Source organism: Oncorhynchus mykiss, chromosome 10, assembly GCF_013265735.2.
Source record: "Oncorhynchus mykiss isolate Arlee chromosome 10, USDA_OmykA_1.1, whole genome shotgun sequence".
NCBI lineage: Eukaryota > Metazoa > Chordata > Actinopteri > Salmoniformes > Salmonidae > Oncorhynchus > Oncorhynchus mykiss.
Window position 1 is genome coordinate 30,076,910 of NC_048574.1, and position 16,787 is coordinate 30,093,696.

Consider the following 16,787-nt stretch of genomic DNA (forward strand, 5'->3'; position numbering starts at 1 on the left):
GAACAAAACCTTTAAACAGGTCAACATTCACAAAGCTGCTGGGCCAGACGGATTACCAGGATGTGTACTCAAAGCATGCGTGGACCAACTGTCAAGTGTCTTCACTGACATTTAAAAAAATATATAATTTGTAATTTTACCCCCTTTTCGTGGTATCTTGTCTTATCGCTACAACTCCCGTACGGGCTCGGGAGAGACGAAGGTCGAAAGCCATGCGTCCTCCGAAACACAACCCAACCGCACTGCTTCTTAACACAGCGTGCATCCAACCCGGAAGCCAGCCGCACCAACGTGTTGGAGGAAACACCGTGCACCTGGCGATCTGGTTAGCGTGCACCAAGCCCGGCACACCACAGGAGTCGCTAGTGCCCGATGAGACAAGGATATCCTTCCGGCCAAACCCTCCCTAACCCGGACGATGCTAGGCCAATTGTGTCTCTGGTGGCAAAGCTAGCGCTGCGATGCAGTGCCCTAGACCACTGCGCCACCCGGGAGGCCTTCACTGACATTTTCAACCTCTCCCTGACTGAGTCGGTAATACCTACATGTTTCAAGCAGACCATAGTCAGTAGCCATGAAGTGCTTTGAAAGGTTGGTCATGGCTCACATCAAAAGCATCCTCCCGGACACCTTAGACCCACTCCAATTCTCATACTGCCCCAACAGATCCACAGATGACGCAATCTCTATTGCATTCCAAACTGCCCTTTCTCACCTGGACAAAAGGAACACCTATGTGAGAATGCTGTTCATTGACTAAAGCTTAGCGTTCAACACCATAGTGCCCACAAAGCTCATCACTAAGCTAAGGACTCTGGGACTAAACACCTCCCTCTGCAACTGGTTCCTGGACTTCCTGACGGGCCGCCTCCAGGTGGTAAGAGTAGGCAACAACACGTCTGCCACGCTGATCCTTAACACTGGGGCCCCTCAGGGCTGTGTACTTAGTCCCCTCCTGTATTCCCTATTTACCCATGACTGCGTGGCCAAACACGACTCCAACGCCATCATCAAGTTTGCTGACTGACACAACAGTGGTATGCCCGATCACCGACAACGCTGAGATGGCCTACAGGGAGGAGGTCAAAACTGGCAATGTGGTGCCAGGACAACCAACCTCTTCCTCAATGTAAGCAAGACTAAGGAGCTGATCGTGGATTACTGGAAAAAGCGGCCCCCATTAACATCGACGGGGCTGTAGTGGAGCAGGTAGAGAGTTTCAAGTTCCTTGGTGTCCACATCACCAAAGAACTATCATGATCCAAACATACCAAGATGGTAGTGAAGAGGGCACGACAAAACCTTTTCTCCCTCAGGAGACTGAAAAGATTTGGCATGGGTCCCCAGATCCTCAAAGGGTTCTACAGCTGCACCATCGAGAGCATCCTGACTGGTTGCATCACCACCTGGCAACTGCTGAGCATCTGGCTGTAAGGCGCTACAGAGGGTAGTGCGAACAGCCCAAGCATCCTGCCATCCAGGACCTATATAATAAGCGGTGTCAGAGGAAAGCCCATAAAATTGTCAGACTCCAGTCACCCAAGTTATAGACTGTTTTCTCTGCTACCGCACGGCAAGCAGTACCGGAGCGTCAAGTCTAGGACCAAAAGGCTCCTCAACAGCTTCTACCCCCAAGTCATAAGACTGCTCAACAATTCATAAAATCAACACCAAACAATTTACAATTGATCCCCTCCCTTTTGTACACTGCTGCTACTCGCTGTTTGTTTGTTACCTATGCATAGTCACTGCGTCCCACCTACATGTACAGATTACCTCAACTAGCCCTTTGTATATAGCCTCGTTATTCTTATTGGGTTACTTTTTATTATTACTTTTTATTTCATTCTACTTGATAAATATTTTCTTATTTTTGAACTGGACTGTTGGTTAACGGCTTGTAAGTAAGCATTTCACGGTAGAGTCTACACTTGTTTTTGGCGCATGTGACAAATAAAGTTTGATTTGAAATTGCATTCTAAACTGAAGATCATGATTAGGTGATTATTGGAATCAGGTGTGTTAGCTGGGGTTGGGGCAAAACTGACACCAATCAGGCCCTCGAGGACTGGAATTGCCCACCCCTGCTTTAGGTCAAACGGGGTGAGTGGCGTGACCCTTCAAAGTCAGTATTTTCAATTTCATGGTATAGCGCCACCATCTGGCCAGTCTGTGTAATTTTGTAAATGCCAGATCTATATGGCAAGATGCCTCATTCATCAATGTTTTGTCAAAATTAGGCCAGTGTTGACTGAGATATTGTGTGCAACTAACGTACGTACTAACGCACACTAACGTACAGATCCCCAGTCTCCTGCCCAATTTCAAAAATCACATTATTTGTTAGGCTTAATAAATTGACCATCGGTTGACTGTTCTGACAAGGTTACTTAACCACAAATGTATGCTAAGCAGGCACTTCTTATTTAAAATAGCAGACTACTTTCTAAACCTGGATCCCAAGCACAACATGGGTAGTGTATATGCATGTAATACATTTTTGTTATGTAGGTAAATTAAATAAATTATAAGGGCATCATTTCTACTGGTACAACCATGAAGCACCAAACTGGCGTAAGACCCATCAATAGGTGTTTTTAAAAGGAATGTGTGGGGCTGATTGGCCAGTATGTTCTCCTGCAAAATGATAATTGTTCTGAAGATTGCTTACTTGCTAGCTTCGCTGACAGACAATTTACTTGCAATCGTGCATAATGACTCTGGAGGCTGGTATTACCAATACCGCACAGCTGCCTGGAAGCTCTTCTCGACGCTGTACACATTGATTGTAGTAATTATTTGGAGAAAAGTAATTACTTTATATGTTGTCATTTAAAGCATTGCTACATAACGACATAAAACATAACACAATTACATGCACCGAAACATTTGCTGTAGCCTTCCGACCTATGCATGGCAGGAAGGTTAATGCTATCCGGGATCCTTGGGACCTGAGCGATTCATTAGAGGTGGAAAATAGTCATTTATTTGGTTGCTTGTACATTTTTATTTAGACCTTTTTTAGAAGTACATACCGGCCGTGTCGGCAGTAAATTACGATAGTTAGTAAATCGAAAGTCAATTTTTCGTGAGTAACTACCGTATTTTGACATTAAGTTTGAAAAGCTGTTGAAAGGCTGCTTCCTGGGCTTAATGGAGATTCGCCATTTCAACGTCTCCTGTAAAGCCAAATTCTGGTTCAGGAATACATAGGCTGCTCAAAGGACCAATCAAAACGAGGTTCTATTGTAAACCCACCTTGAGATACACAAATGAAGAGGCATTTAGTTCCTCGAGTCTTAAAATTGTTGGTACAAAGAACATGCAGTCATCATCTGGATAGGCAGTTAAAGAGTGCTCGAACATCGCCAGACAAATCGCTTGTTTCAGATGAGTTGAACTGCTTGTCTCTACATAACAAATTGAAACAATTGTTTACGTGACTTTCCTGAATTCTGCTGATCGTAAATGCATTTTATCCAAACAAGGATAAAGGTACTACGAAAATTACAAATAAAACATGCTTTTTTTGGGGGGCCGTTCTTATAAACATTCCGTATTTTCAGTCTTATTTATCAAAGGTTCCGCCTAAAATAAGTTACTTTGCTACATTTCCTGTTTCTGGAACGCAACATAACATTTGAACCCACGACCATATACAATATCTAATTACAAAACACCGAAAATTGGCATAAGTCAACGAATATCCCGTTGATATGAAAATCAGAAATGTTCTAATTATAATGTTAGTTAGGCATCTGAAAGTTTCCCCGTTTCTGTAGAAAGGGGAAGGTTAGGTAAACGACCAACCGATCATTTGTATTATTCAAGACATGTATTTTTATTTATCTAAACTGTGGACACATTATTACTTATATTTTCGTTTTGGATAAATCAAAAATCACGATCAACAAGCATGTTTTGTGTCAGGCGGAAGACAATTGATCTTTAGTTCGTCTATGGGGATGGTTTTAACGTTACACAACATTATCCTCTTTGGTATATCAAATAAAAATATATATTTAAAATCGCGTAGTTTAGACAACGTTGACTTAATGTTTAATCACTGTTTTAATCCATCTTTAACACACAGAGTAAGCACTGAGAAAATATGCAAATGTACACCATGAAAGTACTGTATTTTTTTTCTATGTAACAATTTCTACAATCCTGCCAGGACATCGACAGACAAATGTGGTGCAGCGTTCTTGTCTGCTACGACCCGTCTACTGTCCGTCAACAGCGGGTTTACAAAGCATCAGCCCTTTAAACCCAACAAGAACACATTTACTTCTTACACGGTACTTTTTCCCCGAATGTGAGGTGAGTGTCTATCTCTTCATATGTGCACAGAAGTTACATGTTTTCAGAATAGAGCAGAACTTTGGGTTGCGTTTAGCTAGCATGTTAGCCACTTTAGCGTAATATATCGAGGCTGCAAATTTCCCTTTGCAAGATGGCGGCTTGCTTGAGAATTCAAAGTGAGTAATTGTAGCAAACAACACTGTCGTTTCGCAGCATCCGATGTTTTCATGTACTTTATAAGTTCAAGTATGTTGTATTTCCACATTTATGGGAGATTAATGCTAATTCGTTGATTTTTAAACTAAAAATAAACCTACATCTACTTTAATTCAGCAACAAGCAATTGATATTGTAAGCTAGTTAGCTTACCCAGTTAGCATACAAGCCAACAAGGCAAACACCAGAGGAAGGTGTAGACTGCAACGAGCATTACATTTGTCAAGTTGCTATTGATGTTTGCAGCTGTATACGTTTAGACAATAATAACTATTAATTGATTTCACCTTATGTAAAAAGGTTCGCTCCATACAGCAGTATCTGCAAACTATGTAGCTAAGTAATCATGTTATGTAGGCCAAGTAGCTAAGTAGCTATTATTGTAAACGTCTGTATAACCAACATCATCAACAAACCGAAAAGTAACCATCTGCATCTTTCATGGAGACACCATCCATGGTTAGTCAATAAATTGCGCTAATATGATCTTAGTGTGGTTTGTTGCAATATGTGATTGTTATTTATTCAGCATCAACAGTAGGTTTTGTCGTTGCAGCTATAATTCAACATCTGGTCCTGCCTGTCAACAAACTGGTATTAAAAGATAAGAGTCATATTAGATATTATGTTCTGTGTTGATGAGAAACTCACTACTGAGGAGAATGTAAACAAGTTCACTGTCAGCTGGCCTAAAGATGCAGACTCCAATCATCCCGTTTATTTACAAAGTGCACACTTCACCTGTTTCGTCTCCTCTAATATGTCCTCATTGATTTTACTTTGTTACATTATATTAATGAGGAAGAGACTCATTCAATACTTTAACTGGTGTTTGTGATGTTGCATTGCCTTATATTTTATAACTGTTACATTCCTGACGGAAGACAATTATTGTGCTGTCCTTGTAGGCATGCAGAACAAGCATGAGAAACACACTGGGGCCTTGTTTGTGCTTGTGGTCGGCGCAATTTGTTTTCTGTAGCCTCTATCCAAACTGTATCAGATATAGTTTACAATCAGTAAAATTAGAGGACCAGATTTTTTTTTTTAGGCTAGGTGTTGTGTATAGTTTCATTCCAGGTATGAATTTGGATAGAGTTTCAGCAGCATTTTATGCCATCTTATTGTTTTAAGCATTTTGAAGTAAAAACTCAAAGGCAACTGCAGAGATTTGGAGAGCAACTGTGGAGATTTTCTTCCACTCAACATGCTTGTGTTTTTTTTTTTTTGCAGCATGGCGTTGTAGATGCATAGCCGTTCATGATTTGTCTGACAGACAAAAATGTGCCTTGTTTGGTATTCCTGGCATTCTTGTCATCGCCATATCTGTCTGGATGGCACCCCTGCAGCAGACGTATTTTTTTAATACAAATCCTTGATTTTAATATGACGAAGTGTTCATCAGATCGACATTCAGGCTTTCCTTCTCAAACATTGCTCTGTACAGGATTTCACTTGCGTTAGTGTAACTCTGAAAATATGGGAAGATCGGGACCTTCAACGTAAGCAGTTCTGGCAGAGCCCTGCACTGTAGTGATTAGAGGTCGACCGATTAATCGGAATGGCCGATTAATTAGGGCCGATTTCAAGTTTTCATAACAATCGGAAATCAGTATTTTTGGACACCGATTTGGCCGATTTGGATTTTATTTAAAAAAATGTTTTTTTTAACACCTTTTATTTAATCTTTATTTAACTAGGCAGGTCAGTTAAGAACACATTCTTATTTTTGATGACGGCCTAGGAACGGTGGGTTAACTGCCTTGTTCAGGGGACAAAAATACTTCTCAGCAGTTTTTACCCCCAATCCATAAGACTCCTGAACAGGTAATCAAATGGCTACCCAGACTATTTGCATTGTGTACCCCCCCCCCAAAACCCTCTTTTTACACTGCTGCTACTCTCTGTTTATCATATATGCATAGTCACTTTAACTATACATTCATATACATACTACCTCAATTGGGCCGACCAACCAGTGCTCCCGCACATTGGCTAACTGGGCTATCTGCATTGTGTCCTGCCACCCACCACCTGCCAACCCCTCTTTTACGCTACTGCTACTCTCTGTTCATCATATATGCATAGTCACTTTAACCATATCTACATGTACATACTACCTCAATCAGCCTGACTAACCGGTGTCTGTATGTAGCCTCGCTACTGTATATAGCCTGTCTTTTTACTGTTTTTATTTCTTTACTTACCTAACACCTTTTTTTGCACTGTTGGTTAGAGCCTGTAAGTAAGCATTTCACTGTAAGGTGTACCTGTTGTATTCGGCGCACGTGACCAATAAGCTATGATTTGATCACTGTCAATGACATACAATTATTTTGAAGGGAAACCGCAAATTCCACTATTTTTCCTAATCCTTATTGTGGCTAGCTACACAACACAACCCGGTCAGGTCGAGCCTCACTAGCCAGATTAAGCTATCTGGCTGCTTATAACGTTAGCTTTGGGCACCAGGGTTAAGTAGCTGGTTAGCTAGTTTTTTTTCATGAACGGGAGTTCAATTTCAATAGGCGAACTACTGGCAAGTGGCTACCTAGCTATTACTTACTCACAAGGATTCCTAAATCATTGCTAAGAATAGGGAAAATGACTGCAGTTTCTACTGGTCATTGTTTTCAGACTGGTTGTATTGGTGCTAGCTAGGTACCAAGCTAAAGCTAGCTAGCTACCCCAGAAGTTGCGGTCGAACAAATAATGCTTTATTACCAACGTGGTATTGTAAACGCGTCGTTCGTGGCGGTGTTTGCTTGTTTGCAGACTTTTTGTACAGCTTTGACAGTGCTACTGATAGTAGTGGTGGCGCTTGGCTTGCACGTGCAAATTCAGAACACACAACATTCTATAATAGAACTGTGTCTCTGAAAAATAGCTCACTTGGTTGTGTGTACCGGTGCTCGACCAGTCGGTGAAAGCCAACATCACAAACGACAGAGAACGGTTGATTGTCAAGGGCAATGAATTCCTTTATCTTGGTGTTAATGGATTTCGCCTTTGAGTTGTCTTGCTGATATGTTCTTCCTCTTTCAAATGACTGCTCGATCCACACAGCAGACATTGTGGGCTAGGTTAGGAATGCTTTTTTTCAGGTGTAGCGCAAAATTTTATGTGGCATCATGTACCTACGTTATATAGGTATGCACGTCAGTTTTGATGTCGGTTTTTCACATTGGTGTTAAACTAGACATCGGGCCAATACCGATGTTGCCATTTTTAGCTAATATCAACCAATTCCGATATTTTCACTGATATATCGTGCATCCCTACTGCACAGGCATGAATTTTAAGCCCGAGCCCTACCCATGTATCGGGGTGCCGTCTTTCGGATGGGATGTTAAACGGGTGTCCTGACTCTCTGAGGTCATTAAAGATCCCATGGCACTTATCGTAAGAGTAGGGGTGTTAACCCCGGTGTCCTGGCTAAATTCCCAATCTGGCCCTCAAATCATCACGGTCACCTAAGAATCCCCAGTTTACAATTGGCTCATTCATCCCCCTCCTCTCCCCTGTAACTATTCCCCAGGTCATTGTTGTAAATGAGAATGTGTTCTCAGTCAACTTACCTGGTAAAATAACGGATAAAAAAATAAAAATGCCCGCAACGTTTAGGCCCTACCCAGGCCCGATTGCGTCTGCCGAATTTAAGGCCCTGTCCAAAATCAGAGAGGTTACGCTGGTGGGGTTTGCGCTGCATCGGCAAGATCGAACAGCTGCTTCTGGTAAGACAAGGGGTGGCGGTCTGTCTATATTTGTAAACAACAGCTGGTGCACAATCTGATCAGACAACGATGAGACAGCCTATAGGGAGGAGGTCAGAGACCTGGCCGTGTGATGCCAGGACAACAACCTCAACTTGATCAAGACAAAGGAGATTGTGGACTACAGGAAAAGGAGGACCAAGCATGCCCTCATTCTCATCGACGGGGCTTGAGAGCTTCAAGTTCCTTGGCATCCACGTTACCAACAAACTAACATGGTCCAAGCACACCAAGACAAGCCTGTTCCCGCCCAGGAGACGGAAAAGATTTGTCATGGGTCCTCAGATCCTCAAAAGGTTCTACAGCTGCTCCCTCGAGAACATGTTGCATCTCTGCCTGGTATGGCAACTGCTCGGCCTCCGGTTGCAAGGCACTACAGAGGGTAGTGCGTACGGCCCAGTACATCACTGTGGCCAAGTTTCCTGCCATCCAGGATCTCTATACCAGGCGGTGTCAGAGGAAGGCAAACGATACCGGAACGCCAAGTCTAGTTCCAAGAGGCTTCTAAACAGCTTCTACCCCCAAGTTGTAAGATTCATGAACAGCTTATCAAATGGCTACCGAGACTATTTGCATTGTCCCTCCCCATCTATTACATTGCTGCTACTCTGTTTATTATTTATGCATAGTCACTTTAACTCAACCTACATGTATATATTACCTCGACTAACCTGTGCCCCCGCACATTGACGCTGTACCGGTACCCCCTGTATAAAGCCTCACTACTGTTTTTTTTTTTTTTAAATAAAGGGAACACTTAAACAACACAATGTAACTCCAAGTCAATCACACTTCTGTGAAATCAAACTGTCCACTTAGGAAGCAACACTGATTGACAATAAATTTCACATGCTGTTGTGCAAATAGAATAGACAACAGGTGGAAATTATAGGCAATTAGCAAGACACTCCCAATAAAGGAGTGGTTCTGCAGGTGGGGACCACAGACCACTTCTCAGTTCCTATGCTTCCTGGCTGATGTTTTGGTCACTTTTGAATGCTGGCGGTGCTTTCATTCTAGTGGTAGCATGAGACGGAGTCTACAACCCACACAAGTGGCTCATGTAGTGCAGCTCATCCAGGATGGAACATCAATGCTACCTCCGCCTTTGTGCAAGGAGGAGCACTGCCAGAGCCCTGCAAAATGACCTCCAGCAGGCCACAAATGTGCATGTGTCTGCTGAAAACGGTCAGAAACAGACTCTATGAGGGCCCGACATCCACAGGTGGGGGTTGTGCTTACAGCCCAACACCGTGCAGGACGTTTGGCATTTGCCAGAGAACACCAAGATTGGCAAATTCGCCACTGGCGCCCTGTGCTCTTCACAGATGAAAGCAGGTTCACACTGAGCACGTGACAGAGTCTGGAGACGCCGTGGAGAACGATCTGCTGCCTGCAACATCCTCCAGCATGACCGGTTTGGCGGTGGGTCAGTCATGGTGTGGGGTGGCATTTCTTTGGGGGGCCGCACAGCCCTCCATGTGCTCGCCAGAGGTAGCCTGACTGCCATTAGGTACTGAGATTAGATCCTCAGACCCCTTGTGAGACCATATGCTGGTGCGGTTGGCCCTGGATTCCTCCTAATGCAAGACAATGCTAGACCTCATGTGGCTGGAGTGTGTCAGCAGTTCCTGCAATAGGAAGGCATTGATGCTATGGACTGGCCCGCCCGTTCCCCAGACCTGAATCCAATTGAGCACATCTGGGACATCATGTCTCGCTCCATCCACCAACGCCACGTTGCACCACAGACTGTCCAGGAGTTGGCGGATGCTTTAGTCCAGATCTGGGAGGAGATCCCTCAGGAGACCATCTGCCACCTCATCAGGAGCATGCCCAGGCATTGTAGGGAGGTCATACAGGCACGTGGAGGCCACACACACTACTGAGCTTCATTTTGACTTGTTTTAAGGACATTACATCAAAGTTGGATCAGCCTGTAGTGTGGTTTTCCACTTTAATTTTGAGTGTTACTCCAAATCCAGACCTCCATGGGTTGCTAAATTTGATTTCCATTGATCATTTTTGTGTGATTTTGTTGTCAGTGCATTCAACTATGTAAAGAAAAAAGTATTTAATAAGAATATTTAATTCATTCAGATCTATAATGTTATTTTAGTGTTCCCTTTATTTTTTTGAGCAGTGTATATTTTAAACTACCTGAGGAATGATTATAAAAAAACGTTTGACATGTTTCTGTGGACATTTGGAATTTCTATTTGGAATTGACATCTGCGTTGTCATGACCGCTCTTTCCTGTGGATTTCTGAACATAACGCGACAAACAAACGGAGGTATTTTGGGTATAAAAATAATCTTTATGGAACAAAAGGAACATTTTGTTGTGTAACTGGGAGTCTCGTGAGTGAAAACATCCGAAGATCATCAAAGGTAAATGGTTAATTTGATTGCTTTTCTGATTTTCGTGACCAAGCTTCCTGATGCTAAGTGTACATAATGCTATGCTAGGCTATCGATAAACTTACACAAACGCTTGGATTGCTTTCGCTGTAAAGCATAATTTTAAAATCTGAGACGACAGGTGGATTAACAAAAGGCTAAGCTGTGTTTTGCAATATTACACTTGTGATTTCATGAATATGAATATTTGTTTAGTAATATTATTTGACTGTTGCGCTATGCTATTCAGCGGTTGCTGCCGAAAATGATCCTGCGACAGGGATGGGTAGCGTCAAGAAGTTTTAAGGGCTTGTAGTTAAGCATTTCACTGTAAGATCTACCTACACCTGTTGTATTCGGCGCATGTAACAACATTATTTTACATTTCATTAGCACCTCTAAATCGCTCACTCGCTGCCTGCAAACTCTGCATGCGCTCTGCTCATAGCGGATCTGAGTAACCATAGCAACGTCTCTGCTTGGGCTGCTCTGCTCAATGAAGAGACATGAGAGCAGTTAGCTACTTTTCATCACTCAACTCAGTCAACTCAAGGAACATTTTCTGTGAAGTAAGAAAATATATTTGAGGTTGAAGCACTTCTGACCCTATGTTATGATCTTAGTCAGATATGACTCTGCGCAGCAGAGCACAAGGATGGTTCAGCTTCAATTTTAGTGATCAATTAAATTTTTTTGCAAATGTATTAAAAATAAACGGATACCTTATTTACATAAGTATCCAGACCCTTTGCATTGAGACTTGAAATTGAGCTCAGGTGCGTCCTGTATAGGGCTGTCTTCACTAAAAATGATCTTGGTCGACTGAAAGTCGTCTGTTCTTTCGACCAATCAAAATTTGTCTATATATGGAAAAATACACATAGGGTGTAATAAAATCTACTATATGCATTGAGCTTGTCTCATGCTTTAAGCTTTATGGTTTGATGTAATTTGACAAATGCCTCGAGGGCACCAGATAACATGAAGAGAAAAAAACTTAACCTAACCCAACTCTTCTCCTCCTGGTGGCGTTCGCAAATTATGCCATTACTCTCCTGAAGTTGCCGGTAATAGGTTATACGAAGAGCCGGCAACCTTTCTCATGTGGAATGCCAATTTTAACTTCTAATTTCTACCGATCTGTGTGTCAGCTATGGTTTTCATATGCAAATCTTTGTGAAACAGTTTAATTTATAGTAACGTCTTCATATCTCAATCATTGTCAAGTCGTTAACAAAAATTCTATACAAATCTAAAATGATAACCTAAAAAGTAACTATTATTGCCATTGCCTATATAATGCCAACAAATTAAAACATTGCAGGCAGAAAATATCCAGATTTTTTAAAATTATTGTTAAATAAATTATATATATAATTTATTTATTTTAAGGGGGGGGGGTTCTATAAATCACATTGCCTGTCTGCAACAAACTTGAAACGTATTAACTTTGGTCCGACCCGATGCTTGCACTAGCAAACTTGCAGACAGAGACAGCTGTAGGGTATTTGCGCAAGGGATTAGAAGCAGTGCTTAACTTAGGTAGGAGTTTACCGGAGATGAGTACCGGCTCCTCAAATGTTGTACTGTTTGAGCTGCTGTTACTCTTATAGAATATTAGCTCAAAAGTATTGTGGAGCTCCTGCACCTACAGTTGAAGTCATAAGTTTACATACACTTAGGTTGGAGTCATTAAATCTCGTTTTTCAACCACTCCACACATTTCTTAACAAACTATAGTTTTGGCAAGTCGGTTAGGACATCTACTTTGTGCATGACACAATACATTTTTCCAACAATTGTTTACAGACAGATTATTTCACTTATAATTGACTGTATCACAATTCCAGTGGGTCAGAAGTTTACATACACTAAGTTGACTGTGCCTTTAAACAACATGGAAAATTCCAGAAAATTGTCATTGGTTTAGAAGCTTCTGATAGGCTAATTGGCATCATTTGAGTCAATTGTAGGTGTACCTGTGAATGTATTTCAAGGCCAACCTTCAAACTCAGTGCTTCTTTGCTTGACATCATGGGAAAATCAAAAGAAATCAGCCAAGACCTTAGAAAACAATTGTAGACCACATGTCTGGTTCATCCTTGGGAGCAATTTCCAAATGCCTGAAGGTACCACGTTAATTTGTACAAACATCAGTACGCAAGTATAAACACCATGGGACCACGCAGCCTCAAACCGCTCAGGAGAGATGCGTTCTGACTCCTAGAAATGAATGTACTTTGGTGCGAAAAGTGCAAATCAGTCCCAGAACAACAACAAAGGACCTTGTGAAGATGCTGGAGGAACCGGGTACAAAGTATCTATATCCACAGTAAAATTAGACCTATATTCACATAACCTGAATGGTCGCTCAGCAAGGAAGAAGCCACTGCTCCAAAACCGCAATAAAAACGTCAGACTCCTATTTGCATCTGCACATGGGGACAAAGATTGTACTTTTTTGAGAAATGTCCTCTGATCTGATAGAACTAAAAATAAGTAGAACTGTTTGGCCATAATGACCATTATGTTTGGAGGAAAAACGGTGAGGCTTGCAAGCCGAAGAACACCGTCCCATGTTGTGGGGGTGCTTTGCTGCAGGATGGGCTTGTGCGCTTCAGAAATTAGATGGCATCATGAGGCAGGAAAAATATGTGGCTATATTGAAGCAACATCTCAAGACATCAGTCAGAAAGTTAAAGCTTGGTCACAAATGGGTCTTCCAAATGGACAATGACTCCAAGCATACTTCCAAAGTTGTGGCAAAATGGCTTGAGGACAACAAAGTCAAGGTATTGGAGTGGCCATCACAAAGCTCTGACCTCAATCCCATAGAAAATTTGTGGGCAGAACTGAAAAAGCGTGTGCAAGCAAGGAGGCCTACAAACCTGCCTCAGTTACACCAGCTCTGTCAGGAGGAATGGGCCATTCGGGGATCACCCAACTTATTGTGGGTAGCCTTCCACAAGCTTTCCAAAACATTTTACCCAAATTTAAACAATTTAATGGCAATGCTACCAAATACTAATTGAGTGTATGTAAACTTCTGACCCACTGGGAATGTGATGAAAGAAATATAAGTTGAAATAATTGTAGAGAGAATGATTTCTCTCACATTCTTAAAATAAAGTGGTGATCCCAAGACAGAATTTTTACTAGGATTAAATGTCAGGAATTGTGAAAATTGAGTTTAAATGTATTTGGTTAAGGTGTATGTGAACTTCCGACTTCAACTGTAAATATAAACAGTACCAGCACCCACAATAAGTCCCGGAACCCATTTTTGTCCACGTCAAGCACTGATGAGAAGTATTCATCTCTTCCTATTTTATGAAGTTGCCTCTGGATCAGAGCATCACATTTTTCCCTTTCACGCTGAGTGGTTATTGAAGGAATTGACTGTAGAGCTCTGAGACAGGATTGTGTCGTCACAGATCTGGGGAAGGGTACCAAAAAATGTCTGCAGCATTGAAGGTCCCCAAGAACACAGTGGCATCCATTATTCTTAAATCGAAGTTTGGAACCACCAAGACTGTTACTAGAGCTGGCCACCCGGCCATGCTGAGCAATCAGGGGAGAAGGGTTTTGGTCAGGGAGGCGACCAAGAACCTGATGATTACTCTGGCAGAGCTCCCGAGTTCCTCTAAAGATGGGAGAACCTTCCAGAAGGACAACCATCTCACTTGGAGTTAGCCAAATCTCACCTGAAGACTATCAAATCATGAGAAACAAGATTCTCTGGTCAGATGAAACCAAGATTGAACATTTTGGCCTGAATGCCAAGCATCACGCCTGGAGAAAACCTGGCACCATCCCTACAGTGAAGTATAGTGGTGGCACTGTACGGATCAACAGCATTGCATAGAGGTATCTCATTGAATTTTTTTAACCAATAGTTACGTCATTCACGAGGCATTCATTGTGCTGAGGCAATAGGTCATCTTTGGGTGATAGACGCATTAAGTTAATGAATGAAGTGTTTGGTCGAAATCAGCTTTGAAATCTGTGTTTTTAGCATTATGACTTGCATTATGGTATCACAAACAAGGTACTAGGGTAGTGAATTGATGTTGGCTTTAGCTGTCAGCTAGCAAGGAAAGTTAGCCTGCTAAGCTGGAAGCTACCAGTATCATCTTCCATTATAAAGTGTTCTGCCTGTATGGACATTGTTTTATGAACAGTAATTAATAGGTTCAACATTTCTACATGCAGTGTCATATTATTCAAGTGTGTTAACTACTGTACAGCATGTGTGGGGAGCTAACAGGCACCAGCCCAGACTTTCTGTGTAGGCTAGCAATGAGTAAGTAGGCAGGCACGATGTGCACTAGAATAAGGGGTCGGCTGCACTGATAGACACATTTGACAGAAGTAATATTCTAGTACCAAACCGTTTTTCATGTACTAGTATTGAAAATGTATCGACATTACATCGGTATACCATGCAACACCAGTGTCCCTCTATCTGTCCTACGTCAGGTGTTTTGGGTCTCCAGCCATGCTCCAGCTGAGCCCCTGATCAGTGCAGCAACAGCCTGCCCAGCTTAACCCGGAGCCAAGATGTCCAGTAGCTCGGGCTATCCCCCTACCCAGGGCAGCTTCAGCAGTGAGCAGAGTCGCTACCCATCACACTCTGTCCAGTACACCTTCAGCACCACACGCCACCAACAGGTAAGAAACTGAGCTCAGAGAAATGTCATTACTCTCTCAAACCTCTTAATGGTGGCACTGCACTGTATCTTTTACAACTTTTTTTATTAGTTTTTTTACACACCTACTAGCAAGAATTCCTCTCCATGCAAATTATTCACTATTGCATGTTAATGCTGAATCCATAATATAATGGAAAATAGATTTCAAGATGACATGCCTCGGGATGTGCTCTAGAATCATGCAGACTTCTCTTGTGTTTAAGTGAAAGCATGAGAGTATCCACTGGCTTGAACAGTCTAAAGGTACAACAATTGAGTTATTCTCAAGTCAGTTTTTTTTAATTACTTTGGCTGCTTTAGTATTATTACAGTGCACTTGTGGTTATAATGATCAACCGATTTATCGCCTAATGCTGAAATGATCACTATAATCAGAGAAGAAGAGAGAGGCCAACTCTTCAGCAGGCGGTGTATTTTTGCTCACCAAGCAAGGAGTTTTTGTACGGAGGTCAGTGAGAGTGTGACGAATTTGGTCAACAGAAAAATGAAAGGGTTATTTGTTACACAAGGTTATTTTATCGAATATATGTTTTGTAATGCTTAAGTTGTTACGAGTGTACTGAAATACACTATTTATACAAAACTATGTGGACAACCTTTCTAATTAGTTGATTCTGCTATTTCAGCCACTCCCGTTGTTGACAGGTGTTTAAAATTGAGTCCACAGCCATGCAATCTCCATAGACGAACATTGGCAGTATAAGGGCCTTACTGAAGTGCTCAGTGACTTTCAATGTGGCACCGTCATAGAATGCCACCTTTCCCACAAGACAGTTTGTCAAATTTCTGCTCTGCTAGAGCTGCCCCAAATTTCTGCTCTGCTAGAGCTGCCCCGGTCAAGTAAGTGCTGTTATTGTGAAGTGGAAACGGCTCAGCCGGGAAGTGGTAGGCCACACAAGCTCAACGGAACGGGACCGCTGAGTGCTGAAGCGCGTAGAAATCGTCTGTCCTCGGTTGCTGGCCTGCACAGAGCCCTGACCTAAACCCCATTGTGATTCTCTACACTATATTTGCTTGTTTTGTCACTACCTTAAATTAGGGGAACTGTTTAGAATTTTAGCAACTGGGAAATTGCGGAGCAAATTCTGCGTAGTGCACTTTTAACTTTGTTGTTCACATTAGGGATGTTAACAGTTGCATGGATAGGCAAAGAGCTACAAAAAGCTGCAGCCTATAAAGAGGTGTGTCTGTGTTTCTGAACACTTCACTGTTTTTATCTCTCTTAGAATATGCCAGAACCCACTGTTCTAGCTAAGTTTAGCATGGTTCTAGCCAGACCAGAGCTATGTAGTGTAGAGTGTTTTTCTCTCCACCACTTCCCCCTGGTCAGATGAGACTCCAGAACGCGCTGGATTTCCATGACTATAAATCAATTTGGTTA

The 16,787-nt window shown here is 42.2% G+C and overlaps 1 protein-coding gene across 8 annotated transcripts in view; it reads left to right on the forward strand.

Moving 5' to 3' along the window:
* Positions 1-4,170: 4,170 nt before the first annotated feature.
* LOC110533631 (nuclear receptor corepressor 1) overlaps positions 4,171-16,787 on the forward strand; it is a 118,870-nt gene continuing 106,253 nt past the window's right edge. For all 8 annotated transcript variants that reach the window (XM_036990037.1, XM_036990038.1, XM_036990044.1 and 5 more), the window contains exons 1-2: positions 4,171-4,323; positions 15,174-15,365. In XM_036990037.1, coding sequence (XP_036845932.1) covers positions 15,255-15,365 — 111 coding nt within the window. In that variant the 5' untranslated portion in view covers positions 4,171-4,323; positions 15,174-15,254. The remainder of the gene's footprint in view (positions 4,324-15,173; positions 15,366-16,787) is intronic.